Raw genomic sequence first — 27,764 nt, forward strand, 5'->3', positions numbered from 1 at the left:
AAACCATAGATCATGGCATATTCTTTAAGCTTTGATTTAGGAGGTGAGCAACAGTATAACAATTTACATTCCTAACAAGAACCCAGGTGATGCTGATGTTCAAGAAAACACTAATCTACACCAACCTAATAACTGCTCTATGACCATAGATAAATCACTCGTCTGGCTCAGCAAATCTATGCACTGACAATGAGATGGGATAGATAAGGGGACTACATAAGAGAATCTCAGAAAATTTTCAAAATAATTAAAATTTAAAAATGGGGGGAGGGCGCTAAACAAGAACTATGATTTCCAAACCCTTTTCTAGCAGAAAAATGAACCTTTCAAAAGAAATATACACACCAGGCTCAGACATGTGTATCCTTTCAGATGTTCCAGAATCCCTAGAGATCCTAACACAAGTTAGAACTCTTAAGGGTCTGTGAACTTGGAGTGGAGGGCACAGGACACCTTGACTGGGTTCTGACACAGCATTTATGCTGAATTCCTCTTTGGCATTTTCCTAAGTCTTCACCATTACTCGGTTACAGCCACTTACAAAAATTCCTTGAAGACAACTTAGCACACGCTTCAGTAACTATATGTTACTTTTCTATAGCTGTGATAAAATACCATGAGCAAAAACTTCTAGAAGGAATTTATTTGGGTTTACAGTTCCAGAGGGATGAATCCATCACTGTTGGGAATCTTTTTAATATTTATTTTTGACATAGTGTATTAGTTACTTTTTGCTGCTTTCATAAATACCATGACCAAAAGCGACTTATGGAAGAACGTTTATTTGGGCTTATGGTTCCAGAGGGTAAGAGTCCATCACAGCAGGGAGGCATGGCAGCAAGCAGTAGACATGGAGGAAAGCAGGAAGCTGAGGAGAGCTCACATCTTCAACCACAAGGCACAGAGTGGGCAAACTAGAAGTAGGGCAAGACTGTGAAATAGCAAATCCTGCTCCCAGACACACTTCAGACAAGGCTACACCTCTGAAAGAGTCCATAATCTCCCAAACAGCGCCACCAGCTGGGGACGAAGTGTTCAAATACCTGAGCCTATGGAGGACATATCTCATTCAAACCTCAACAGTAACTGCCCTTCCTCAGCAGGCTGAATGAAGGTTTGACTTGAATCTCTTGGCAGCTAAGGACTGACATAGAGTAGGCACTTTGAGGAAAGATGACTGAGAGGACTGGGTGAAGTTAGAAAAGGGCTGAGGGTCAGTCCCTAAGACATTTCTTATGGCTCCAATGCCCACTACAGGGGCACACTCTATCTTTTCCAGGTCAAAAAACAGAGAAGTAACAAAGTAAGGCTTATTTCCAGCTTTCAGTTCCTGTTACCCACTAAGGGTGACGAGCTAACCAGGAAAACCTGGGTCCTCTTCCCACTCCCTGGTCTCTGTACACCCCCATACAAACATGCCTATACCTGAATGCTTTCTGTGCTCTGTGGTCAGCTATGCCTCTCCTCTGGGCCCTGAAGCTTCCTCGTAGGCTTATCCCGCATTACAGTTTAGAGATACAGAAATGGTTTGAGGTGCCTGGTAGAAGGTATACCTGCAGTCTGACGAGGGGAGCAATTAGAACTGGTATACTCAAGTGGCTTAAGGATCCAGCTCCTACTCAAAAGCCTTGTTATCAACCTGCAGTCTCTAGAATCACACACCCCTCATCTCACAAAGACCATGACAAAATTCTCTTTATTGTTTTTCAAAACAAAACAAAAAAGGAAAAAAATCCCCCACCATTCCAAACTTCCACTATTGTGAAAAGTTGAACTGATGTGGTGGATCTGGGATCTCCCACACTGCATCATGGAGTATTTGATACAGCACAGACAGCACTGTTAACACTGGCTTGTCTGAGTGGACACTTGTATCAGGACAGCCATATCAGAAGAGCTCCAGGCCAGCCTTGAGCCCATGAAGCTGTCCTTGGTTCCAGAGAAGGCCCCCCAAGTTGCTGCTGCTGTTGTTGCAATTGCCAATGCTTCCACAACTTTGGCCCAGAGTGCTGCAGAGGGGAAAAAGACAGCTTTAAAGTCTGGAGGAGCTAAGCGGACTTGATTTGTGTGTGCTGTGGGAAGGGCCCAACCTCCCGCTTGTCTTTGTAGAGAAGAGGCTCAAGATGAGGCTTGGGTTATAGAGATAATCTGGCCTAGTTCTATCCTATAATATTAAGGCTGCTTGAGGGAGGGGGCTGGAGACATAGCTCAGTGCTTAAGAGCACTGGCTACCTACGTTCAAATCCCAGCACGAACATGGAGGGTAACAACTGTCCATAACTCCAGTTCCAGGGGATCTGACACATCTTCTGTCCTCCATGGGCACTGCATGACATGGGTGCACTTACATACATTCAGGCATAACACCCATACACACAAAATAAAAATAATAAAATATTTTTTAAAAGACTGCTTGAGGGAGACAATTGCCCTCACTTTTCCCTGGCCTAGTTCAAGAACACTCTTGCTTCCCATGCTTCCTGCAGGTCAAAGGTCTTTCTAAGCTAAAGTAACAGCAAAAAGTCAAATCATCATCCTTCACTCAAGCTGAAAAACCCTTGGAGATGCTAGTGCTATCCTTCCCTTCCCATCAATTATAACTTTACTGAGGTAAACTGAGGTCTAAAATTAAGAAAGGGCTTGTCCAAGGTCACATAACCAAGTCAAGCGTGGAGTTGAGGAAATAAGCAGAGGCGAACACGCCCTGTACTAACAGAGAAAGCCTTCCTATGAATGGAAGAGGGATACAAGCTAGGCCAAGTCAGTTTCCTTCTTAACAGTTTTACTAGCCCACACTCCCCCCTTGATAACTTGGAGATCATTGCGCCATCCTTTCCCAAGGCCAGATTCATTGGTGCTATGAGAAGTGACCTCTCATAATGTAATCCCACTTCCAATTTGCTTCCCCAACTACCTCCTGTCTTCTTCACCTGCTTCTGAAGCCCTTGGATTCTACAGCCCTCTCCCAGAATGTCCAGATGAAAGAGAGTTTGAGTCATGTCCTAGGGAGTAAGCAAGCAGACTCTCAAGTTCAAGGGCCCACAGAGGGTCTTTATCTGGCACTCACAGGATTCTCCTGGACACAATGGCCCAGCGTTCTAGAATGTACAGGCCCTCAGGATGGGCTCCTTTGGGCAAAGCCCTTCAGCAAGGGCTACTTGGTTCCTGGCTCTCTGATGACGCAAAGGCTTTCATGCCTGTGATCCAAAGGCAAGTTTCAGAAAAACACAGAGCCCCGTGCAGACCTTGTTACCAGGATGCCTGGACAGTGCAGGGAGGTCTGCTGGTTATTCTGTGTACCTTTGAACAACAAATCTCTTTCTCTTTCTGAGCTTCAAGAACAGAAGGAAGCTGGATTAGAGTGTCTGTTCTTGACCTTTTGGGAATGGTAGAGTGTTTAAAGAATTTGCCTCCTTTCTCCTCCCAAATGAACGCACACACATATACACACATGCACACATACAAACTGGACTCAATCTCGAAGGGGTACCAAGTCATCTGTCACCTGTTCCCTGTACTAGGGGCAAGGAGTCCTAGCAAGGGCTCGATTGACTCATTCACCCCACCTTGCCTTCTCTGCAACCCACAGGTACCAAACAAAGGGGGTGAAAAATCTTGCTGCCATAGCTACTCACCCTTTCTTACATGTTGAAGGTTCTAGCCGTTGCTCTAGCACAGGTTGGTCCAAAAGATACATGGTATCATAATTCTCCAGCATAAGCTCTGCTGGGTCCTCAGTCTGACCTGGCACTCGGCCTACAGGGAATGTGCCCCATCGTACATCTTCTGTAGAACAAAAAGAGGAGGCAAAAGTCAGCTCACGAAAATCAAAATTACATTGAGATTTCATCTTACCTCAAAAAGGAAGTCACTAAGAAAACAAGTAACAATAAATGCTATTGAGGATATGAACAAAAGGGAACGCTCATATACTGCTGGTGGGGAATGTAAAGTATAGCCACTGTGGGAGTCAAGATCAAAGGACCAAAAAAGAAAAAAAGAAAAAGATCCACATAAAGATCTACATCTTACCCAAGTATATCAGTCTTACATATTTACACAAAAGACTTCAACTCTACATATCACAGAGATACTTGCACATCAATGCACAATACACAGTAGCTAAACTATGGAACAAACCTAGGTTAAACAGATAATGAAAATGTGATATATACATATGTGTGTGTGTGTGTATGTGTGTGTGTGTATGAGGAGAGAGAGAGAGAGAGAGAGAGAGAGAGAGAGAGAGAGAGAGAAAGAGAGAGAGAGATACACATAGACAGACGGAGACAGAGAGAAAATGGAAATGTTTTCAGCCATAAAGTAATCCGACTCCCTCTTCTGACCTACATGGGCACTGCACGACATGGGTGCACTTACATATATGCAGACATCACACTCGTACATGTAAAATAAAAATAAAACATTTTTAAAAAAAGAATTTGTGTTGATTGCAAGAAAATAGATGCACCTATAGACAATCAAATCAAGTGAATTAAGACAATCTCAAAGATAAATATCCTATGTTTTCTATCCAGATATCATATACATAACATGAAAGCAGAAGTTAGTCTATGTAGGAGAACAAAGGGAACTAATGGGAGAATGAGGGATAAGAAATGAGGATAGGGAGGAATGAGGGGGAATATGCTCAACATATAATAAATACGTTCATAAAAACTTTTTAAAAGTTCATTAAAAAGTATCAGTAGAACAAAAATATTTACAGGGAAAAAAAAAGAGTGGGCTGATGAGCTGGTTCTCTTACTGGGTACACAAGTTGATCTACCTTATCTATCTACCCAGCCCTCTTAGCCCATTTGGCATGGGTGCTCTGCATATCCCTGGCATATCTTCACTGCAAACCACTTCTCATGTGCAGAGAGGAATATTCTTTCTCCAAGCAAAAGGAATTCCACATATCCCACACCTTGAAAGTATATACAAAGAAGCACATATACCTCCAACCAGTGAATGTCTCGTATCCCACCCCTTGCCTCTGACAAACCTCATTTATAGATACAAACCCCAGAAACCTTAAATGTCCCTATTTCTTCACATATGTGTACACAAAGAGAAAGAGGAGTGAGAGCAAGGTGGGAAGATGGAAGGACTTACCATACAGCCTTTCCTAGCTCACAATCCATAACCTTCCTACAACGTATATACACGAAGACACTCCATGTTAGGATAAACCATAATTCTGTCATAATGCCCTGGCACTGTATGATTTATCAACCTTTTTTCATGAAAACTATAGAAACCCCTCAAGAAGGGTTGCTTCCATGTTGTTTATTATGTATCAAATTATCACACTATGTCTCATAAATACACAAAATTGTAAGTCAATTAAAAAAAAAAAAGATGGGCTGGCTGCTGAGGTCCAGGGTTTGATTCCCAGAACTGTACATACACAGAGAGAGAGAGAGAGAGACAGAGTCATGCCCACAGGTTATATTTGGTTCTAAATTGATCATGCCCTTGTCATTAATATTCCCAAACCTGTCTATATCACTCCCATGTCTCTTTAGCTTGAAATCCTTGTCCAAGTCCCCTCGGTGACACCATAGCCACACAGGCCCCTCTAAATGTCTGTCTCATGGCCTAGTCACACACCCCTCCACGGGCTCCCATCTCTCATTGTTGCTACTTTCCCCTTCATACAGGAACCTCCTGGCCCTCATGAATCTTAATGATGCAGTCTCCTCTTCAGAAAACATACATAACCATGCATGTTCATATAGCTACACTATAGCCTCCTTGAGAGTTTTTCAGTGCACCTATTTTTTTCTTATACCCACATCTCCCCCTTGCCAATTCTCCCACTTGCTAGTTCCAAAGACCCTCATCTTCAGCCAAGAGATTTTTCTGTCACTACGCCAGGATTAATCTGTCTCTCTCTGTCTCCCTGTCTCTCTCTCTCACACACACACACACACAAATGTGTTCACTAACCCCTAGCACTCCCACTCAAGGGTTTCATGGACTAGCTCTTCCATACCTCTCCTCATTAGGGCAAATATTATATTCTCCCATGAGTTCCTTTAAAGACTCTTCTGATTCTATATTGCTGTCCACCAGGCCCAGCTGTTGTGTTCCCCTCTTCCAGACTTCAGGACACAAGCAATGTCCCTACCTGTCATGTACATATGCACACACATGCCCCACCCCAAAGTAGACTGTTCTGCTTCTCCTTCTGGGTCTGGCTGCCTTGAGACTTCTGCTCCTCAACGTAAAGGCAGGCACTCAAAAGTCTACCATCAGAGGAGCAGATTCATGCTCCCCACTTTCCATTACCAAATCTCCCTGTATCCCTTCTGGGCTTCAATCTCACAAACTTAGATGAATACCTAAAATCCACAGCAGTCTATATTCTCTTCAGTTCTTCAAGTTTCTCTGACTTAATGCCCTGGGTTCCTTCTTTTTAATACATATAGCAAAATCCTGTCTTACCACCAGTCAGCCTCCATGTACACACAAAAAGCACTTTTACTGCACATGAAAGCATGTGCAGAATCTAATGCACATATACCTTTGATCTTTCTTTTGCTGTTAACTACATAGGGGCTCAGACTTAGGCCACTCCTGTGAATGTGTCACATCAAAACAGCCTGCAGTCTGACAGTGAGTGGCTCCTGATGCTTACATTCTCTATCCTAAGAGTGAAGCCACCTGTCATCCATGTACCTGGCTTATAGACTATTTACCTGTTCCTATTTTCACATCTATTGTCTAGGGTGAAGGGAAGCCCCAAGAGCCAGCTATCAGAGCATAATGGTATGCATCCATAATCCCAGCTACTCAGAAGGCTGAAGTGGAAAGATCATTTGAATCCATAAGCTCAACAGTAGACTACACAACATAGTGAGACCTTTATCACAAAAGTGGTTGAAGGTAGGCATGGTGAGGCATGCCCACGATTCCAACACTCAGAAGGCTAAGGCCAGAGAATCAGAGAGAGAATCTCAAGTTTTAAGGTTACATTATGAGACTCAATCTCCACCTCCCCACACACACACAAAAAAAAAATAAAAAAATAAGAGAGGGGAAAAAAAATCAGTGAGGGAAGACAAAGAAGTGGGAGCATAGTGCACAGGGCTCCTTACCAGAGTTTAACTGCCATAATGAACCTTGCAAAGCTTCTCTTTTCTGGGTCAGGAGCCTAGCATTCTCAAAAGTGTGGGTCTCCTGCATGGTAGTGAAAGGCCCCACCCCCATTCTGTCATCATCTTCATCATCTTCATCATCTTCATCATCTTCCTCATCGTCCTCATCATCTTCATCTTCTTCATCACCTTCTTCATCTTCCTCATCTTCTTCATCTTCTAGGTCATCACTTTCTTCTTCCATTTCGTCTTCCTCCATCGGGTCGTCTAAGTCCTTTTGCTCTTCCTCTTCCTTGACTTCATTAAGGCTGTCTTGTTCCTTCTGTTGAACCTTTTCATCAGATTCACCATTAGCACTGAATGGTCTTATGTCCTGATGCATAGTGTCCAATGTGTATGGACATTTCCCAGTGGGAGGGGACCCTGAGCTTGTCTTTGCCATTGAATTCTCTCCATTCTGAGTATAAATGGAACAGATGCGCAGCAGCTTCTCCTGCTCTCCATCTGGCAAGACCTGTCCCATGGCTTTGAAGAGTCTGAGCAAAAGGAAGGATGGAGTAGGAAAAGGTCAAAATCTCAAGTCACTTCGTAGCCCAATACTCTAGGGTTTAGACTTGTTCTCAGATTCCACATCTGCCTCTGAAAGGCAGCACAGCAGAACAGACAGCATGCAAAACCCAACAGGACCATGGATTCTGAACTAGCTCTCTCAAACATCTCTATGCCTCCTTTCTATTCTCATTAAAGAGGACAATAATGGAATCTAATTTCTAGAGTTCGCGGAATGAGAAAATTAAAAAAGCTCACACAGAATACCTGGCACAGTGCCTGGCACATAGTGGGCAGGCAATAAATGATAGCTATTAGTCTGCACTGAAACACTACATAAACAAACTAGGCTTGCAGGACTAGAAATCAGAATGGTAGAATATCCTCTCCCTGGGGCCTAGCTGAGGGATCTGTCCTGAGATCCAAGGTTATGCCAGCGAATGTGCTGGGCTTCTTCTGCATGGAACACAATGTATGATTCTTTACGGGAGCACTTACAGTCCAGCCTGGAATGGAGGGAAAGAAAGGAAAAAGCAGCAGTTGACAAGACACAGCAGAATGTGGAAGGGAGCCCAATGAGCGCTGTGGACTGATTGTGGACCCTACAGGAGCTGGGGAGAGGAAAAGAGCACCAGGAGGGAGCGGAGACTGGGAGAGGGCTTCATGTAGGTGAGGCCCAGGAGGACCGGGCACAAGAGTGAACATACCGTAACCATGTGGTGAGCGCAGCCTGGCTGAAGGACAAGGCCTGTGCTGGGGAGCTATGGGAAGAAAAGAAAGCTGGGAAGGGATGTGTGTGTGTGTGTGTGTGTGTGTATGTGTGTGTGTGTGTGTGTGTGTGTGTGTGTGTGTGTGTTGTAGGGCAGGCCACTTGCCAACTCTGAGGACAGATTAAAAACCACCATTTCTGAAGATCACCGTGGTAACCACACAGAGGATGGCCATGTGGCATATGACCTGGGCTGGGAGGCCTGGAGGCAGGAAGACCAGGGTGGCACCTATTTTCACAATTCAAAACAGTTGGTAAGGGCAGACCCAGGGTACCGATGGTCGAGATGGGAGGGGCGAAGCTGTGAAGGACAGACAGACAAAGAGCAGGGCTTGGTGACCAACAGAAAGGGTTGAGCAGAGAATTAAACATGATGACACTGTGCACACAACAGACGGCGCTAACAGCAAAACCACTAATAGATACCGAGCTACTGGGGAGGATGGGGGCGAGCACAGCTCACAGACCCTAGCCCCTAATAGGTAGCTGGCCGTGCAGGACACACAGCAGGGTGGAGGGATGGGGCACATCCTTCTAGGCATGCCGAGTATGAACTATGCATGGTTTGCGGAAGGAGCACATGCAGAGCATGCAGACTGGTCACATATGCCTGGCTACTGGTCCTTGGGAGCAACACTCTGGTCTACTGACTAGACTAGGAGACCCTGTTGGCAGGACTCATTTCATATTCCAAGAAGACACTCCTGAAATTGAATAGAAATTGCCTGGCTAGGGGAAGCTTCTGAAGAGCTTATAACTTCATTAGAGGAAAAGCCGGGAAGAAACTCTACCCTCTCACTGTGGTCCATTAGCGTGATTAATAATAAATATTCCCAGGCACTTGGTGATGGAGGAATGTCTTGTTGCTGCTACTCATTACCCACCCACTGTCCCCCACTGTCTAGGCTGCCTGTTATGGTGTTATGGCACTAGGAAGCGTAAGAGGCACCTCCTTCCTGAGTATGTCTGCTCACAGCTTGGGAATGAGGTCTTGGGACTGAGCTGGTGGACAGAAGTTGCACTTTAGATGCAAAGGACCCATGCCCAGAGTCCTGTCCCATTACCAACAATCCACGTGATTTGGGTCAGGTACTTCATTCCTCAGTCCCTAATGCATTATCTGTCAAAAGGTAACATATTGCTGCCTCCCAAGGCTGCAGAGTCAAATTAAATGAAATAACTTCTTAAAAAAGTATTATCCCTGATACTTAATTACCAGTGGTATCCTTCTTTGTTTTCTCTGGGAGAAACAAAAACTGTGTTCTGTATTCACCTAATAACAGATGCTTTCTGCCATGGTACAATATAGTGGAACGTCCTGGGAGACCCCAGACCTAAGGACAGGCTTTATGGATTTGGGCCCTAGCTGACTTGCAGCATATCTGGGCACAACCCCTTTATTTCCCACTCCGTGTAATGGGTGATTAGATCTAAATTCATTGATAATCTGAGAATGGCAGGATCTGTGCACAAGGAATCGTACCCAAGTGAGCCGCTGTTACTGCTGGCATGTGTCGCATCCCTCTGATACGCTTGGGTTGGGAGAAGGTCTCTGCGGTCCAGACTTCTCCAAGACCAGCAGCTTCCACTCTGTAGGCACTCAGGATTGGAAAGTACCTTGAAGGCCATCTAGTCAAATCTCTCCATGCTGCTCTTTTCACTCCCTCCCCCGCATACATACATATCTTTCATTCCTTTTACACTCTCAAACTTCCTTGGTTTTTCCCTGCTTGAAATGCTCAAATGCTTCTCCTCTGATGTTCTGACCTGACTCCTGAAGACCCTTCTAGTTCACTTCCCAGTTTCCTACCCATTCATGTTACTTCTAGCCTAGAGCTCCAACATCTGGCAATGTGGCTATATGGTTTAGCCCCATCTCCTGGAACTCTTACCTTGGCTAAATTTGTCTTAAGGCCACATTTTTAATTTTACAAATACTACTGTGGCCCAGATGCTAACTAAGGGTTCAAGAAAGACTTTCGGAGCAAAAAGAGGGATCAGGAAACTAAGAAGGTCTTGGCGATCAGTCTTCCACTTCATTATTCCTCAGGCATTGAATCATTTTCTACCAAGGCCAGCACTGCTGGCATGGAAATAGAGAATATTTCCTTCAGTTCAATGACATTTACTAAGTCTTGCTCCATGCCTGGATCTATGCAATGTGCTGGGGTACAGATAGCTAAAGCAGAGCTCTTGCCTTTGAAAAGTTTAGTACAGGGAAGGAAACACTGGGGGAGTAGACATGGCAACACAAATCTCAAATCTGGAAAATATTTGGGAGTCAACAGGACAGGGTAGACTGTGCCACCATCAAGTAAGATCTGGAACAGGGAAGGAAGATCACTCTAAGAGTTGGATGGCCTATGAACCATCCAAACGTAGATATACAACAATGCAGTTGAACTGAATTGTAGAGGAAATGACTGGGCTAAGGAGATTTGGGCCAAGTAATTTATATGAACTAGAAATAAGAACTGGCATTTCTAGGAGGGTTTAGCAACCAGCATTAATACAGCAGACACAGAGACTGACAAGGGACCCTGGGTTTGGTAATTTGGTCAAGACAGTTCTGGGGATGAGCACCAAGCTGCAGCAGGTTGGAAAGAAAAGAGCAGTGAGAAAATCAAGACGTTGAGTGAAGACCACTCATTGGAGATGAGAGAAGAAAACATGCCAAGCTGGTGGTAAACCAATGAAAGTAGAGTGTCAATGCAGATTTTGCCTGTGCTCTTATTGCTGTTTTAAGATGAGAAAAGCTCAGGCACGTTCAGAAGTTAAAGAGCAAGAGCCAGCAGAGCAAGGGAGAAAATGAGGTGAGCCCCAGTAACGCTGGTAGAAGTGGCTCTAGAACACAGGAGGAGGAACAGGATTTTAGGTAGCACAAGGCCACTTCATCTTATAACTATAAGGTTGACTGAAGCCACAGACCAAGGCAGGAGGGCTTGACCTCAAGCTGAAGGAGATCTGGTATATTCCTTCACATGCTGGAGGAAGCTAGGGTGAAATCAGAGAGCAAGAGGGGCTTGAGGTAAATGGGAAGGGTTTAGACTAGTCAAGGACCAGAGGCATAGTGGTCAGCAAACAAGTAAGATTTCAGACAAACAGAACCGAGGTAGCATAAAATTACGAATCATAGCTACAGTGGTAGCAATGCAAGTGCTGTGAGGTTTCATGTTTTTTTTTTTTTCCCCCTGGGTGAGCTCAGCTACCCAGGCTGAGGTATGGGGACAGGATTATTGGGAAGTCAGATACTGCCAAAGGATTAGCAGAGCACAGCATGCTAAGGATGAGTGAAATGATCAACCATAAATAAGACTGGGAGGAACCAAGGGAGAGGGAAGGAAGGAAATGGAGGGATGGAGGTCAGAACATAGGTAAAGTGCAGTGTCATGGGATCGGAGGGTGAGAAACAAAAGGACAAGAAGTGGTGGTCACCAAGTAGGATACTGGGATGTCAGTTTTCAGAAATGGAAAGCGAGTTATGGAAATAAGTTGCTATGTGCAATGGAGAATTTTAAAAAAATCTCTGGAGTTAAGAAATGCAATATCAAATGGGTCACACAAAGAAAACAAATATTGCTCCAGAAAGCAGGAAGAGAATCAGGTACTGAAGGCTTCCATGAGAATGAGGGAAGGATCAGAAAATGACAGAGAAAAGGAGACAACCATGAATATTTACAGGAATCAGAACAACATTCCAATTGACCACACAACCTAGAGAGACTAAGTAAAGGGGACTCACAAGAGATATGGTTAGCATGATCGGAAGGTCCAGAATCATAAAGATCATCGAATGTCAGATTACATCTTCATTTTTGCCATGAAGGCACTAGGGAGTCACTGAAGATTGTTGGGCAACTATTGTATACTCTGGGAAGCAAATAAACAGACAGCACTAGGCTTAGAGCCAGAAGACCTGGGTTTATAAATAAACACCAGCTACCATTTATTGTGCACTTACTCTGTGCAGGCCATTATGCTAAGCATTCTTACCCTATACTCAGTTTAGCCAAGTCTTAAGCTGAATGATCATAGGTAGGAATACCCTATCCCTCCCCTCTCTGGACTCAGTTCCTTCATCTGTCCCTTGGAGGGACACTGGGTTAGATATCACCACAAGGGCCTTCCAATTCAGCCAGTCTAATGCTGTGCGGCAGTGAGGCCTTACCATCTTACCGGATGGAATTCAAAAGACTTACAGCTGAAGGAGCTGGGAGCTGACCCAGCAAGGTGAGCCCAAGCAGGACTCAACCATTTGGGGCCAGTCAAGGGTGGTAGAGCAGTTAAACAGTCTCCAATTCTTTCTTGCTTCCCACTGGCTTGCAGAAAACCGACGAGCATTCCGTCCTGAAAGAAAAGAAAGGGCCTGAAGGAGTCATGTGAGTTCTCTACCTAACCTTTGATCTCAAAAAACTTGGCCCAACCCCTCTTCATCCCCCTAAAACTCCCACCCCCATCTCCCAACTACTCAAAGCACTTTATGCTGGCCCAGTTTGGTTGGGTTTGAGAAGAAAAAGGAAGAGGGAGATTTGTCTACCGTTTCCTGTAGGACTCTCTTGAGCAAATCTAAATTTAACAGGAGAGCTTTCTGCTTGGTGGAGCTTTAAGGAAAGAGTTGAGGACACTGGGGGATGCTGCTGCCTGGTTGCCTTGGGGCTCAGGGCTAGGGCTAGTTTTCCTCACCAGTCTTGGTATTGGCCACGATCAGTTCAACTGTCCATCTAAGGATGTAGGTAGGCCGGATTCCAGTGTCCCCCAAGGCCGGCAGCTCAGAGAACATCCTCTCCAGTAGGGCCTGTGTGAAGTTCTGGGAGTGCAGGCCTCTGAGCAGGGGCTGCCAGAACTGAGAGAACGGCTTTGGCACCAAGAAGTCATGAAAGTCCACATTTTCTGGTTTGCAAGGGACACCCATTGACAAAGGGGAAAGGCAGTGGGATGAAGAGCAAGAGAACAAGAGAGCACCAAAGCAAGCAGGGAATCATGAGAAAAAAGACAACATGTACACCAGAGAGGCGGGGGGAGGCAGAGAGAGGGAGAGAGTGAACACAGACATACCCAAGTCCCAACAACAAGAGTTGCAGTCACAGAATAAAACAAAAGGAAAGAAGAACAGTGGGGAAAGAGAAGCCAATTACTATCTGGTAAACAACAACTGATGCAAAATAAAGCTCTGGTTCTGACTTCAACTTTATAAATAAATAACTCACTGTGTGATTTTGGATCAGTACCTTCCCCATTCTGGACCTCAGTATGAACATCTGAAACATGAGGATGTTGAACTAGATGATTTCAAAATGCCCTTCCAATGCTGCTATTCTAGCTCTCTAGCTAGTGGCTAAATCATAATTAATAAGGCACAACAACAGCGTTAAGAAACCCCCAATCTACCCACCCCGACCCACCATAACCAATTTTCATTCACCTAAGGACAGCTCCACAACTGCACATCAGCAGGGCTACCTGTTCTGTTCATCTAGGACAGAGGCTTCAAACCCACTCAACCCCACTCCAGCACAACCAACCCCTGCTGTTCCCACACAAGAAACACAGAACTCTGAGGTTGCAGTGAACCCCCACAACCCTACCTTCATACTCTATCTGTAAAGCTGCCAACTGCTCGAACGTGGGAATAAGAAAACCGTCATCTAGAAAAGCATCCAGCACAGCATCCCTGAAGTAAAAGGAACCTAGTTTAGCTGGACATAGCGGTGCATGCCTACAGTTCCAGCTACTCAAGAGGCTGAAGCAGGAACATAACTAAGTTCAAGACTACCCTGGGCAATATAGCAAGACTCAGTCTCGAAAAGGGGGGACGGACATTTCCAAATATGGAGTAAATATCCTAGATTGGTCCTCTGGTTATTTAAAGTCAAAATGACTTAAGAGGCTGCAACGTGGCTGTGGCTCAATGGCACAACACTTACCTAGCATGTGTAAAGCCCTGGGTTTGATTCCCAGCACCAGAAAAAAGAAAGAAAAAGAAAAGAAAAACAAGAAAGGAAACTAGATTGCAGATGGCAAACTGAAGCAGAAGCGGGCAGGAGACTCTCAACTATCCCCCCAACACTGTCAACATAGCTAATGTTTCTTGGTTCAAACATCATGGAGGGACACTGAAAAGGTGACAGTGGATACCAGGCTTCAGTTTCCTGGGACAGAGGCTGGGCCGCAATCTAGTATCAGTGGGCTTTGAACATTCATTTACCAAGCACATAGTAGGGATCTAAGGCCCACAATGAGAGCAGTGGTGGTGGAATAATCCTCAAAACTGAAATGAAGAGACATCTTAGGCTAACAGAAAAAAATGAAATGCTTAAGATCATGATCACAGGCTTTTAGACTTTAGTTCCTACAATTATTTTGTTTCTCTCACCAATTCTTATCCTCTATGCAATCTCATTTCCCTGGCTATATTCTTTTAGATCCTAGAAGTAGAAACCTTAGGGACTCAATTTCTAGGCCTTCTTACTAGGGACCCAGGAACCTAGATCAAAGTTGAAAACATTTGCAATAGGGATGATTTCTCAACTGCATCTAAGTCAAACTTAAACTAGCAACAGCCAATTCTTCCACAGCTAACAGTCTACCAAGACCTTCTCCTAATTGGCTAGGCCTCACAGGAGGAAAAGAGCTTCTGAGATGTTGCACTGCTTCGAGGACTGACAAGACAATCAGATCCTTCAAGAGAAAATAGTTGTTATTCCGCCCATGCCTCATCTCCTCAGGTAAGAAATCAAGAATTTAAAGCAGTCTGTCAGCTACCTGCTCAGCACAAAAAGGCAGACACTACTGTACAGAGCACAAAATGAGTTTTGCCCAGCTGCTGGGGAAGCTACATCCAGCCTTTGATGAAGAGCAGAGCTAAGAAGCCTGGAATTGAGGGCTAGAGAGATGGCTCAGTGATTAAGAGCACTGGCTACTCTTGGAGAGGACTTGGGTTTCATTTCCAGCACCCACACGGCAGCTCACAACTGCCCATAATTCCAGTTCCAGGGTACCCTCTTCTGGCTTCCACAGGCATCACATGCATTTGATGTACTTACACATATGCATGTAAAACACACATAAAAATATAAATAAAATGAAAAAAATCTAAAAATAAAGAAGCCTAGGACAAGCAAACTCTGATAGAATGCTTTTGGAACTAGTAGTCTGGGAATGAGAGAAGACAAATCCCAGCCTACATGGCAGGGTTCCAACTCTAAATCCAGTACTGATTCCTTCCAGCTCTCCATCTCAGATTCCTTTCAACATTCCTTTGCTGTAAGGGCCAGCATTGCCTCCACAGGTTTTTTGATTTGTCTTTTCTTTCCTTCATGACATTGGCAATCAAACTCAGGGCCTTAGGCACAGCAGGCAAGTACTCTACCACTGAACTACAACCCCAGCCTGCCTCCACAGGTTCTTGGTAGCAAGTTCTGCAACATCCTCCAGGTAAATTTAGGCAGAAGAGCAATGTTTTTGCCTACTCTTGTTGAACTGAGCACTATTTGTGGAGGAGGATGGCACACAGCCATACTGAGATAAAAGGAACTTAGCCTCCAGCAGCCATACCCTGAGGCCTTTCTTCTGTTCCCCTAACTACCATTACCCCCAAAGGTACTGACATCCTCACGTGCTGTTTGAAAGAACACACTAGCTGTACCCAAAAACTAGGAAATGAGGAGGATTACAGGCTTTTTCTACTTGCCAAGACTGTCACATTCCATGTGACCAAGAGGAAAAAGGATGGTCAGGGAAAAGGCAGCAGTGGGCATTCCTACCTCTGGTCATTCTATAACCCACAATAGGCAACTGAAAGCTGGCAAGCCTGGGGGCAGATCATGCAGAAGACACAGTTACCATGTAGGGAAGGGGATTACCTCTAGGATTTCCTACAAAAGAACTGCCAAGTTAGGATATGGACAATATCCTGTTTTCTCTCTCTCTTTGTCTGGTGCTAAGAACTGAACTCAGGCAGGGCCTTGTGTATGTTAGGCAAGCACACAACCACGGAGCTCTATCTCCAGCTCTTTTTCTTTTTTTAACTTTTATTTTGAAACAAGGTCTCACGAAGTTGCCCAGACTGGCCCTGAACTCATTCTGTAGCCCAGGCTGTGAACTTTTTGGTCTTCCTGCCTCAGACTCCAAAATACTTGGGATTACAGGACTATATCACCAGGACAGGTCTACAAACAAATTCCAATAAGGCTGTTACCCTCTACCCTAAAGAACAGGTAAACCAGTAAGGTAAACAGGTAAGAACAGGTAAACAGGTAAGAACAGGTGACAAAGTGACTCACTTATTCTCCCACGTAATGGCCTTGAGCTTTTCCAGGATACACTGTACACGTGGTGACAGGTTATTCCATGCCTTAATCGCCTGAGGTAAATACTTATATTTTTCCAGCACCTGACAGCAAAAAAAAAGTCGTATAAGAAGACTGACTCTGCCAGGCAATCCACCCTGAATTCCTCCAGGATCCCATAGGACCTCAGCACTGCCTTTAAGGGGACAGGACAAAACATGAAAGGGTAGGCCCACAACTCCTTTATTGGCCCAGCAACTAAAAATAACCAACTTTCTTTTCCTCCTTCACTTCTTCCCTTCTTCACCAGATACTCCAATACTGAGATGCCAAAGGGAGTGTTTGAAGATGAGCAGAGATCTTTTGGCCAAAGAGTAAGGAGCAAAAGGGGGACGACAAGTTATGGAAGCAAGAGAATTGTGAGACCCAGGTTCTCATCCTGGGTTCTACCATTAACAGTGTACATGGCCTTCAATATGTCCCCTCACTAATCCACGTCTTCTGTCTGTAAAAAGGGAGCGTGATGGGCTGGAGAGATGGTTCAGTGCTTAAGAGCACTTACTGCTCTTGCAGCAAATTTGAGTCCGGTTCCTAACACCTGCATGGGTGCCTCACAAACGGCTGTAACTCCAGTTCCAGGGGACCTGATGCCCTCTTCTGGCCTGAGGGCATCTACACATACACCCACATATAGATATACACATATAACAAAAAATAAATCTTTAAAAAAGAAAAGGAAGAGTGAGCTAAATGGTTTCTGAGCCTTTCTATTAAAATAGCACCTTAGGTTCACCTATCTAGGGAAGCTTATGAGTGCCCCATCTGCTGGTTAGGTTCAGAATCATAGGGCTGTACAACTATAGCCCATTCCCAGTAGTACCCCATACCCAGAAGGCAGACTGTCCATGAACTTCCTTTGCTTGCTTGCTCCCTTCTATCAGTATGGAGGATCATCCAATTATACTGTTTGTCTCCTGCCTAATTTCCCCGTACCCCCACACTCAAAGAAGTTCCCCCATGCTCTATCACTTTTCTTCCAAATTCTTTCAGAACGTCCCTCATGCTTTGCCATCTTCAAATTCTTTCTTCAGATTTCTCTCTCAGGTAGCTGGCCAAGAGGGAAGAAATGGCTAGCAAAGGTGAGAACATGCCACATCACAGGCACTTACCTTAAATTGCTCCTCTTCATATGATACCAGCAAATCCCGTGCTTTTTCTGAAAACAGAACAGGAAAAAAGATAGGGCAGCTGATCCAACCCCCCCACCCAAACACACACACACAGACAGACAGACAGACAGACAGACAGACACACACACACACACACACACACACACACACAAACACACAAACTGCTCCTGCTGGGATTCTGAGCCTCCTGCATCTTGTTTCTTGAGTTATAAATTGAGAACTACAATTCCTTCACATAGCTCAAGGATGATGGTATGTGGAGCAAATGCAGTAACCACTACACCATGGAAATTATCCCAATAAAGTAGTTTGCAATAGGAATTTTTTTACCCTAGGACTCACCAATAGCACACAGGAAATACTAAGTCATGCAAATAACCTGTGCTGACTCTAAGCCTGACTGTACCAGGCTCATGGGCCCCTCTTTCCTCCCATCATACTTACCATACAACTCCTTATGTCTTAGAGTCTCTTCTAGATTAGGATCCACCTCTTCAGTTTCTTTATTGTCTTCGTCAACTCTGTCACCCAACTCAGCACCTTTGCCATTATCCTGAGGTTCTGGTGTCTGCTCTGTGATATCCTCAACAATCATTTTCTTATTCCTTTCTTCTTGATGTTCTTCTGTCTCTACCCGGTCTTCTTCCAACTCCCAGCTATCTCTCAGGCTGTTCTCCAGTTGCTGGCACCAGTAGGTCTTCTGGAGCCAATCTAGCACAAAGTAGCAACCTACAGGAGGGGTAAAAGAAAGCAACGCCATAGAACCAACTGAAGGTAAAAAGCTAGAAGGTCCCCAGCTCTCTGGGCCTCTCATCTTGTGGGCATAATGGGAAAGCCTAAGGAAGAGACTTGGCTCCAAGGCTCAAATCTCAAATAACCATATACAGGCCCTCTTGGTTTGGGTAATCCCCCATTCTTTGTTTTCTCCTGTTCACTAGCATCTTTCCCAGAAAACAAACAAACAAAAACTAATGCTGGCCTTAGAAATGAGTGCCAAACAAAGCAATGGGTCGTAAATGGCAGAACAGGAACCTAGCTATATATACCAGCTAGCTACTCATTACAAGTGAGAAAACTAAACCAGGAGTTTTTAATTAAAATGGGATGGATATATAAAGAATACCTAGGTTCATGACACTGTGGGTGACACATCTCAACTTATTCCTTCTAATCTGCTACAGTGAGGGTGCTGTACTACTTAAAGAGTAAAATTTAGGAAGGGGGAGGGGGAAACCTGTATTATTAAGGTATCAAAAAGGATCAGAATACTGGGGATGGAGAGCTGGCTCAGTGGATAAGAACAATTGCTGCTCTTCCAAAAGACCCAAGTTCAGATCCCAGCACCTCCATCAGGTGATTCACAACTGACTGTAATTCTAGCTTCAGAGGATCTGGAAGTCTCTTCTGGCTTCTGAGGGCACCCACAAATAGGAGGAGTACGTATGTACACACACACACACAAACTCTTTTTTTGTTTTTTTTTTTCTTTTTAAAAAAAGATCAGAAGCATTCACTGTCAAGCCACATTAGAGCTTTCATACTTCGTTCATCTGTGGATTTGTCCACAGGGAAACACTATTTATCTTTATCAGTAAGCTTCTGATATCCCCTTATATTTTTGGCTAAGATGAGTACATGATCTATTTCATACTATGTCTGGCCCTAACACCAGGTAAAGATCCTCCTCTCTGTCCCTCTACCCCAATACCACCCAGCCCAGGTCTGTGAGCTTCACTGTTAGGTATCCTGTCAGGGGACTTACCTTTTCGGCAGTCATTTATATGGGGCATTTTCTTGTGAGTCAACTTGTGGCGAAGTTCAACAACCCAATCTGGAATGTTCATCTGATTGCAGGTGGGGGAAGAGTTTAGAAGTTAGGAAATATTAAAGCTAGAAGAGACGGGAATAAATCAGCCTGACCATCCCTCTGAGTTCTTCGGTGAAGATTCGAGGCTTAATGATAGTAAAGATTAAAATTCATGGTTCCAGATTATATTTTACTGCTCTTTGGAGGTGGTCTTGAAAAATCAGAAAAGGCAACCACCTCCATCACCAACCATCCTCCTTCAAGAGATTGCTGGGAATGAGCATAATAATTACCTTCTTCTTCAGCCGCCCACTGCCCTTTCCTTCTCCCTAGGGACTCTTTATCCCTCCCATCTTCCCACAGGAGCCCCAGGAAGCTTCTCTTGATGATTGAGAACAAATCATGTCTGCCCTCTAAGTTGCTACACAATTCTCATACTCACTCAAGCCGAAAATAACTGGCGTTGTCTTGCTGCTCTCTCTTTCCTTAGACTGCCAGCTCTCTGAGAACGGGCACTTTGATTATTACCCTCTTTAATGCCCCTATGAAGTGGTGCATTTAGACTACTCACTTTCACTGGGCCATTCCCAACAGAGCTGGCCAATCCCATGGAAATGTAAGTTACAAAGGGAATAATTCTCCTTCTTTAAAACTGGACACTCACTCAGGTCAAAGACTTTCTGGTAAGGCCCAATAGCATACAAAATGATCCCAAGAATCAAAAATTAGATTTCACGAAATTTAAAAGCTTCTGCACATCAAAGGAATTGATGAACAGAACAGAGATAGCACAGCCTAGAGAATGGGAGAAAATCTCTGCCAGCTATATAACTCAAATCTGAAAAGTGGAGTTAGAAATGACTCAGCGCTTAAGAACACATGCTGTTCTTCCAGAGGACCAGGGTTCAATTCCCAGCACCCACATGGCAGCTAACAACTGTATCTAACTCCAGTTCCAGGGAATTCAATACCCTTTTCTGGCATTTGCGGGCATTGCACACACATGGTGTCCATACATACATGCAGGCAAAACACTCATACACATACAAAATAAAAACTGAAAAAATTAAAATTAAAAAATCTGAAGTGTTTGACGTTGCAAATTGAAACTTTTCTACCTTACCCCAGTCAGAACTATTATCATGAAGGAGCAAAACAAAACAAAACCAAACAAAACCATGCTGGTGAGGATGAGGGAAAAAGAGTACCCTTATTCATTGCTGGTGTGAGTGTAAACTAGCACAGCCACTATGGAAATCAGAATGGGGGTTCCTAAAAAACTAAAAATACAATTTCCATGTGATCTATCTTACATCACTCCTGGGTATATATCTAATGGATTCTAAGTCAGCATACCACAGAAATGCTTGCACATAATTACTACTCCTATACTCTTCACAACAGCTGCAATATTTAATGAGCCTATAAGACTATCAGCAAATGAATGGATAAAGAACATGCGGTATATATACAGAATGACATTTTGTTTGGCTACAAAGAAAACTGAAATGATGACATCTTCAGGAAAACAGGGAACTGGGGATCATATAAAGCAAAAAAAGCAAGACTCAGAAAGACAAATATCGTAACTTTTCTCTCATATGCAGCACCTAGATTCAAATATATACATGTGTGTTATGTGTTCCAGGCATGAACGTAGAAAGAAGGCCATGGGGGAAAGGAGAGATCTAATGGAAGGGGGAAGGGGAACAAGAGAGGTTAACGGGATGTAAGTGACATGCAAGCACAAGAAAGAAGTATACTTGAGGGAAGAAAGAGACAAGCAAGAGGAGGAATGGAGAGTGAAAGAGGGGGGCAAAAAAGAACAAAGTATAATGATATATGTTTGAATGTTGCAATGAAACCCATTATTTCATATGTTTAAAAAACCTGGACAGTGAGGCCCTGAAGTTCCCTGGGTTTAGCTGACAGTGATGAGATAAACTAATGTCTTTGTATATCCCACCCCATGACCCATTTAAGAAGCCCTCCTAGAGAAGATTGAGCAATGCCATCTTGTCATACATACCTCCTGAGCCAGGTACTTGAGGGGGAGCTTGGCAAATTTTGTCTTCCTCTCTGAGATAAGATTCACAAACCTGTGTTGGGAGAAAAATAAGCACAGTTCAAAGAATTGTTTTACTCAAAATACCTTGTCAAGTTACTGACCTTATATTTGCACAACCTTCTACTGACTGGCCAGCCTTTTCCTCTGGTTGGTGTCAGCCCAGCCAAAGCAAGAACAGTTTCATCCATCCCAACATTTACTGAGTCTGTCTGTTCTATATTGAAGCCATAGCCATACAGATGAGTAAGACATTGCTCTGGTCTTGACAAATTTTGTCTAGGATACATAATCCTAACACATTACTGGAGAACACAATACATTATAAGATGCCAGAGCAAAGGACTACATCAGATGATAGATACAGGAAGCAGAGATAAATGACAGAGTCAGTAAAAGGACAAAAGGGGGCAGGAATCAAGACAGACAAGGGGAACAGTAGGTTTTCACATGAGAAAAATCAGTGGCAGGGGAAATGCCCCATCGACATGTATGAAATAGCTAGAACTATGATTCATTTGTAAATCAGAATCTCCAAGCCCATGTCTTTACTTCCACAATTCAGCAATCCTTCTGTGTTCATGAGGGAGAGAAAAAGACAGTGCTAGGCATATATATATATATATATATATATATATGCATACACACACATAGACACACACAGACACACACACGGGAATAAGGTTGGAAAATTCACAGTAAATCACAGATCACACCAAGGGCAACAAACCATTCTCTAAAGTTTCTATGAAGTGGGTGCAGTGGCACATGTCTGCAATCCCAGAATTCACGAGGCAGAGGTGGAGGTGGACAAAGAGGCAATAGGATCATCCAGGAGAGTTTGAGACTAGCCTAAGTTACATAGTGAGCTGCAGGTCAACAAGGGCTACATAGTGAAACCCTGTCTCAAAAAAGAAAACAACCTTGTGGCCCATGCATTTAATCCCCAGGGCTGAGGAGGCAGAGGCAGGCAGATCACTGTGAAATCGAGGCCAGTCTAGGAAGGTGTACAGAGGGAGTTCCAGGCCAGCTGGGGCTATACAGTGAGACCCTGTCTCAAAATAACAACAAAACAAAAAAGACAGAAAAAAGCAAGGCAGGACATGGTGGCACATGCCTTTAATCCCAGCATTTAGGAGGCAGAGGCAAGCAGATCTCTGTGAGTTTGAGGTCAGCCTGATCTATACAGTGAGTTCCAGGCCAGACAGTGAGACCCTGTCTCAAAAAAGCCAACCCCCCCAACAATCCCCCATTCCCCTCCCCCAAACAAAATATTAACTCCTTTGTGTGAGGAGTTACTATGGAAGGGAAAAAATTCAGACTGTCAAAGCTGGATTGGACACACACAGACTGCCCGGTCTGAAATCCCCTGCCCTTGCAATACACACTTATTCCAGAGGGGAAAGAAAAATAGAAAACACTTTCTGGAAAAGGAAAAAAGAGGAGATTATGTGGACAGGGTATAAGAAAAGCTGTCAAGTTAAACAATTTCAGGTTGATCAATACTCAAAGACCCCCAGGGCTTTTTGTTTCAGGTAGCACCTGAAGTCAAGCGTTGTTTAGACATGCTTACCCACCTCCAGTTCCCAAAGCCAACCCCCACTCTTACCCCATGCAGGTCTTACCTGACCAATGCCATGCCATAGAGCAGTCTAAGTTCATCAGTGCCCAAGCCACCAGTTACATCCATGAGCTTACAGCGTATCAGGTCAGCAGTAGAAGCCACTGCCACAGGCAGTTCGTTGCCTAACCTAAAGGGCCACAGTCCAGCACCATCATAAAAGTCTCTTACACTGGTCCACCCTCTACCACAGAACCTTGGTTGTTGCAGTATATTCCCATTACATACTAGCTCGAGTGGGTGAAGATACAAAACAAGGTGGGAAAGGCAGGGTCATGTCTCTGGGATCCAACAGTAATACAGGGCGTGAGATGCTGGCTCGGTGTATAGAACAAATAATTGCTAGACTCAATCAGTTAAGCGGACACACTCCTTTCTTTTGCCCTCAAATTTAGCTAGAGAAACCCCAAATTCCTTCTTAGTCGGCCTCACCCCAATCAACTGAACTGAGCCTCCACCTCCATCCCACTCCTAACCTAAAGGGTTACACTCCAATCTCTAACTGGACTCAGAAAGCCACCCTAGCATGTTAACCTCGCCTTTAGTCCTGGCTCAGGCCCCCTTTGAGGTTAAACCTCAACGACAGAAAAGTGCTGTTGAGACGCACGCTCTTATTTTACTTCCACAAACAGGATGAGTGCAAGAGCTCGGCTGCAACTTTCCCCCAGGCACTTGGGAGAAAGGCAACATTAGGCGATTTCGGGGACTACAAAAAAAAAAAAAAAAAAAAAAAAAAAAAAAAAAAAACAAAACAAAAAAAAAACCCGGCTTTTTCGGAACTCGACCAAGAAAGCGGCGAGGCACCACCAGCACGGAGGAAAGAGGGCTGAGCCCGCCGCCTTACCTGCTCCTCCACACGGTAATACGGTTCAGCGCGTACCGCTGCAATTTCTCGTCATCACAGAACAGATAGACCGTCACCTGATCCCACTCGGCCCTGCTGAGCCAGGAGACCACGATACTGCGGGTACAGAACAGCGACGACCCTTTCTCTTTGACGCATTTCCCGAACCACGCGCGACACACGCGATCCATCCCCGGGGGAACCAGACCGAGTCCGGTCCGGGACTCCCACCAGAGCTGAGACTGAAGAACGCCGGCTTTCGCGGCGTCCCGACTACCGTCGCCTAACGTGCTACCCTCACTCCAAAGGGCCGCCACCTCAGCAGCCAATAACAGAGAACGGCCCCGACTCAAGCCCGCCTCCCAGAAATAATATGACCAATCGGAATGTGGGCTATGGGCCTGCCTGCGAGAATTGCCGCCTCGGTGGGCGGAAGTGTTCTTTCCACAAAGCAACCTTACTACCTACAAGCGTTCAGCTTCTAGGTTCCGCAGCGCTTTCTGTCCCAGACCGGAAACGGTGTCTGGATTGCAAGGCAAAAGTATAGTTTGCGCCCCTTGGCGGTCTGCGGAGGAATTGTCGTCGGTTAGAGTGGCTCCTGGAAATGTGCTTTGAGGTAAGTTTTTCTTTCAGTGTTTTGAGACTGGGTATCTCTGTAGCCCCAGCTGACCTGGAACTCTTTGTGTATATCAGGCTGGACTCCATCCCACAGAGGTCCGCCTGCCTCTGCCTCCAGAGTACCGGGAGTAAAGGCGTGCGCCACCACGCCCGGCTAAGGTATGTTTTTGTTGCCTAACCCGATAGAATGAAGCAGAACTACAGAGAAAATGTCTAATATACAGATAGGTGGGATTGGATTGAACAAAATCTGCTTTCCTGACAAGTACTCAGGGAAATGCGGTCTGAATTGGTACCAGCCTGTTGGGCGTGATGGCTCACGCCTTTAATCCCAGCACTCTGGAGGCAGAGGCAGGCAGATCTCTAGGGGATCCAGATCAGCCTCATCTACATAGTGAGTTCTTGGCGGGTTGGGGCTAAGGAGACCGTGTCAAAAAAATAAAAATAAAATAAAAATAAAAATAAATTGCTATTAGGGTATTTGGGAGGAGGAGAGAGAACGGTGAGAAGGGGCAGGATAGGCAAAGATGGGATTGGGGCAGGAGGTGAAAATGAACAAAGTATGGAAATATAACAAAACCCACGGTAAATAAAAACCGTTGATAAAATAAATTGGGGGACTGGAGAGACGGTTCAGCCGTTTAGAGCACTGGGTGTGCTTGCAGAGGAGGCGAGTTCGGTTCCCAGCACCCACATGGTGGCAAAAAAGCCCTGCCATAACTCCAGATACTAGGGAATCCAACACCGTCTGACCTCTGGGGGCATTGCCTGACATGGGTGTACTTACGTACATGCAGGCAAACACTCATGCATCTAAAATTAAAACAGTAAATAAAATATTTTTAATGCAGACTTCGGGCTAGGTGCGTGCCTTTAATCCCACCTCTGAGGAGGCAGAGGCAGGCAGATCTCTGACTGACATAGAGGCCAGCCTGGTCAGCATGGCAAACTCCAGGCCAGCTGGGACTGCAGGGAAACCTTGTCTCAAAAAACAAAATGAAATAAATATAAATAATTTCTTAAAATAATAAATAAATAACTTGGAATCCACCTGTTGCATGGTGATATGAGGCCTGAGTGACTGGAATTAGAGTTTTCTTGAGATTATAGAGACCAGGCTCTAGTCTTACCTATGCTTTGCCGCTATCAGTGTGACTTTAGACCAGGCTCTGCCCCTTTCTGAATTTTTTTCTTTTTCTCCCTCCCCCCATCTGTATGATGAGGATTTCAGTTTGGTCTCCAGTTTTCTACCACTGCTTAAAATTATAGGAGTTTGAACTCTTCAGTCTTCCAATGCTATTGGTTTCAGTATCTGCAAAGATGTACTTAGTTTTTCTGCATAATTCCTTAGGATTCCTTGGTGGCTCAGCTCTGTAATTCTAGCAGTTAGGAAGCTGAGGTGGGATGGCAGTGAGTTCAGCACAATGAGTACAGAAGGCCTAGGTACCATCATGAGACTTTGTCTCAAAACTAAACAATTAACAACAACAGCAAAGAATTCCTTGGAATTTGGGGATTCTGGGAAGAAAGTAATACTGTGAAGTCCTTCTGAGTTTACCAGTTGGCTGAACATATTTAGGACTCTTCCAGTCCTCACAGAAGTTATTTTCCAGTGTAGCTCTTCAGAAAAAAACAGTAGATGCCAATCATCTTATTGCTATGAGTGTCTCTTTTGCACTTTACAGCAGTACATTCTCTATATGTGCTTTTCTTCAGCCAATTTCTAAAATGTCATTTTCCCATGGTTCTTTTAAACCTCTGTGTCTTTTCTTGCCAAGAAAGATTGGTCATACCAGAACATTTTCCTGTCTTCCCTGTTTCTGTCAAAGTACTCTTCATCTTTGATATTTACGATCATTAGTCAAATTCAGTTTTCCCAAGGAATAATCTGTAATTCTTATGGGAATCATGAGAGAGTCTTTGGGAATTTGCCACAGCAGTGTGGCCCTTAACTATTAGCTAGTGAATCTATGAGGTCCTTCTCTGAATCCCCACAAACATCTTGGGCATCTTTCTATTAGAGGAAAAGACTGAAAATAAGCACACACTTTATGCCATGCTTTATGCTAAGTGCTTGATAACACTGAACTTTATCTGAGTTCTTGGCGCTAGTAAAACAGCCAGAGTTGAGAAATCTCCCCACTTTTTGAAAGGTTCCAAAGTAATTCGAAATGACCCCATTACGTGGACAAATTCTCTCAGATAAGACCCTTTCCATCTTTCCTCATGACTCCCATTAACTCATAGATGACATCCATGCTTACCTTCCTCTACATAGCTATCAGGGTTTTTATTGTTGTTTTGTTTTGTTTCTTCACTGGCCTGTGTGTCTCTGAAGGTTAGACCCTGTCCACAACACTCAGCCATGAGCTGTGCTCTTCCTGTTTACAGCTCTGCTTCAGACCATGAGAGGTATAAATGAAAGGGCCCCAGTGCTTAACACTCTCTGACCCGTTATGCTTAATCCAAGGTAGTACTATGGTGTTTCTCAGGCTTTCTTTTGGATAAATGTGAAGAACCCAAGACTTTTTTTTTTTTTTTTTTTGAGACATCGGTCTCTCTGTGTACACCAGAAAGGTTGGTCTTGAACTCAGAGAGATCTGCTTGTCCCTGCCTCCATGGTGCTGGAATTAAAGGCGTGTGCCACCACACCCAGTTCATACGATTTTTATAAACAGAAAGCAAAATGAAACCAAAACTTTATGAAAAGCAGAAGTGCTTGACCAAGGGAGTACCAGTGCTTTAAGCAAAGGAATGGGGCCCTTCTGTGGCAAGGTAGAAAGAGGAAAAATTATGGGAACATGGGAAGCAAAAAAAGGGTCCCTCATTCCAGAGTCTGGTTGAAGCCTCTCATGAGCTGAGAATCAAGAATTTCAACACCATTTACAGCATTATAGGGAAATGTTT

General features: G+C 44.4%; 1 protein-coding gene across 1 annotated transcript; it reads right to left on the reverse strand.

Annotated features, from left to right (window-relative positions):
* Positions 1–1,677: 1,677 nt before the first annotated feature.
* On the reverse strand, positions 1,678–24,626 carry Las1l (LAS1 like, ribosome biogenesis factor). Its single transcript, XM_008844358.3, has 14 exons — positions 24,240–24,626; positions 23,400–23,525; positions 21,739–21,808; positions 19,665–19,746; positions 18,347–18,631; positions 17,882–17,928; positions 16,707–16,816; positions 14,010–14,095; positions 13,632–13,682; positions 13,108–13,314; positions 12,624–12,771; positions 7,107–7,642; positions 3,636–3,786; positions 1,678–2,009 (listed from the first exon to the last, which is right to left on the reverse strand). The coding sequence occupies exons 1-14, from the start codon at positions 24,428–24,430 to the stop codon at positions 1,889–1,891; spliced, it is 2,211 nt and encodes a 736-aa protein (XP_008842580.1). The 5' UTR covers positions 24,431–24,626; the 3' UTR covers positions 1,678–1,888.
* Between the last annotated feature and the right edge of the window lie 3,138 nt (positions 24,627–27,764).

This window comes from Nannospalax galili, unplaced genomic scaffold (genome assembly GCF_000622305.1).
Source record: "Nannospalax galili isolate Female #2095 unplaced genomic scaffold, S.galili_v1.0 scaffold280, whole genome shotgun sequence".
Taxonomy (NCBI): Eukaryota; Metazoa; Chordata; class Mammalia; order Rodentia; family Spalacidae; genus Nannospalax; species Nannospalax galili.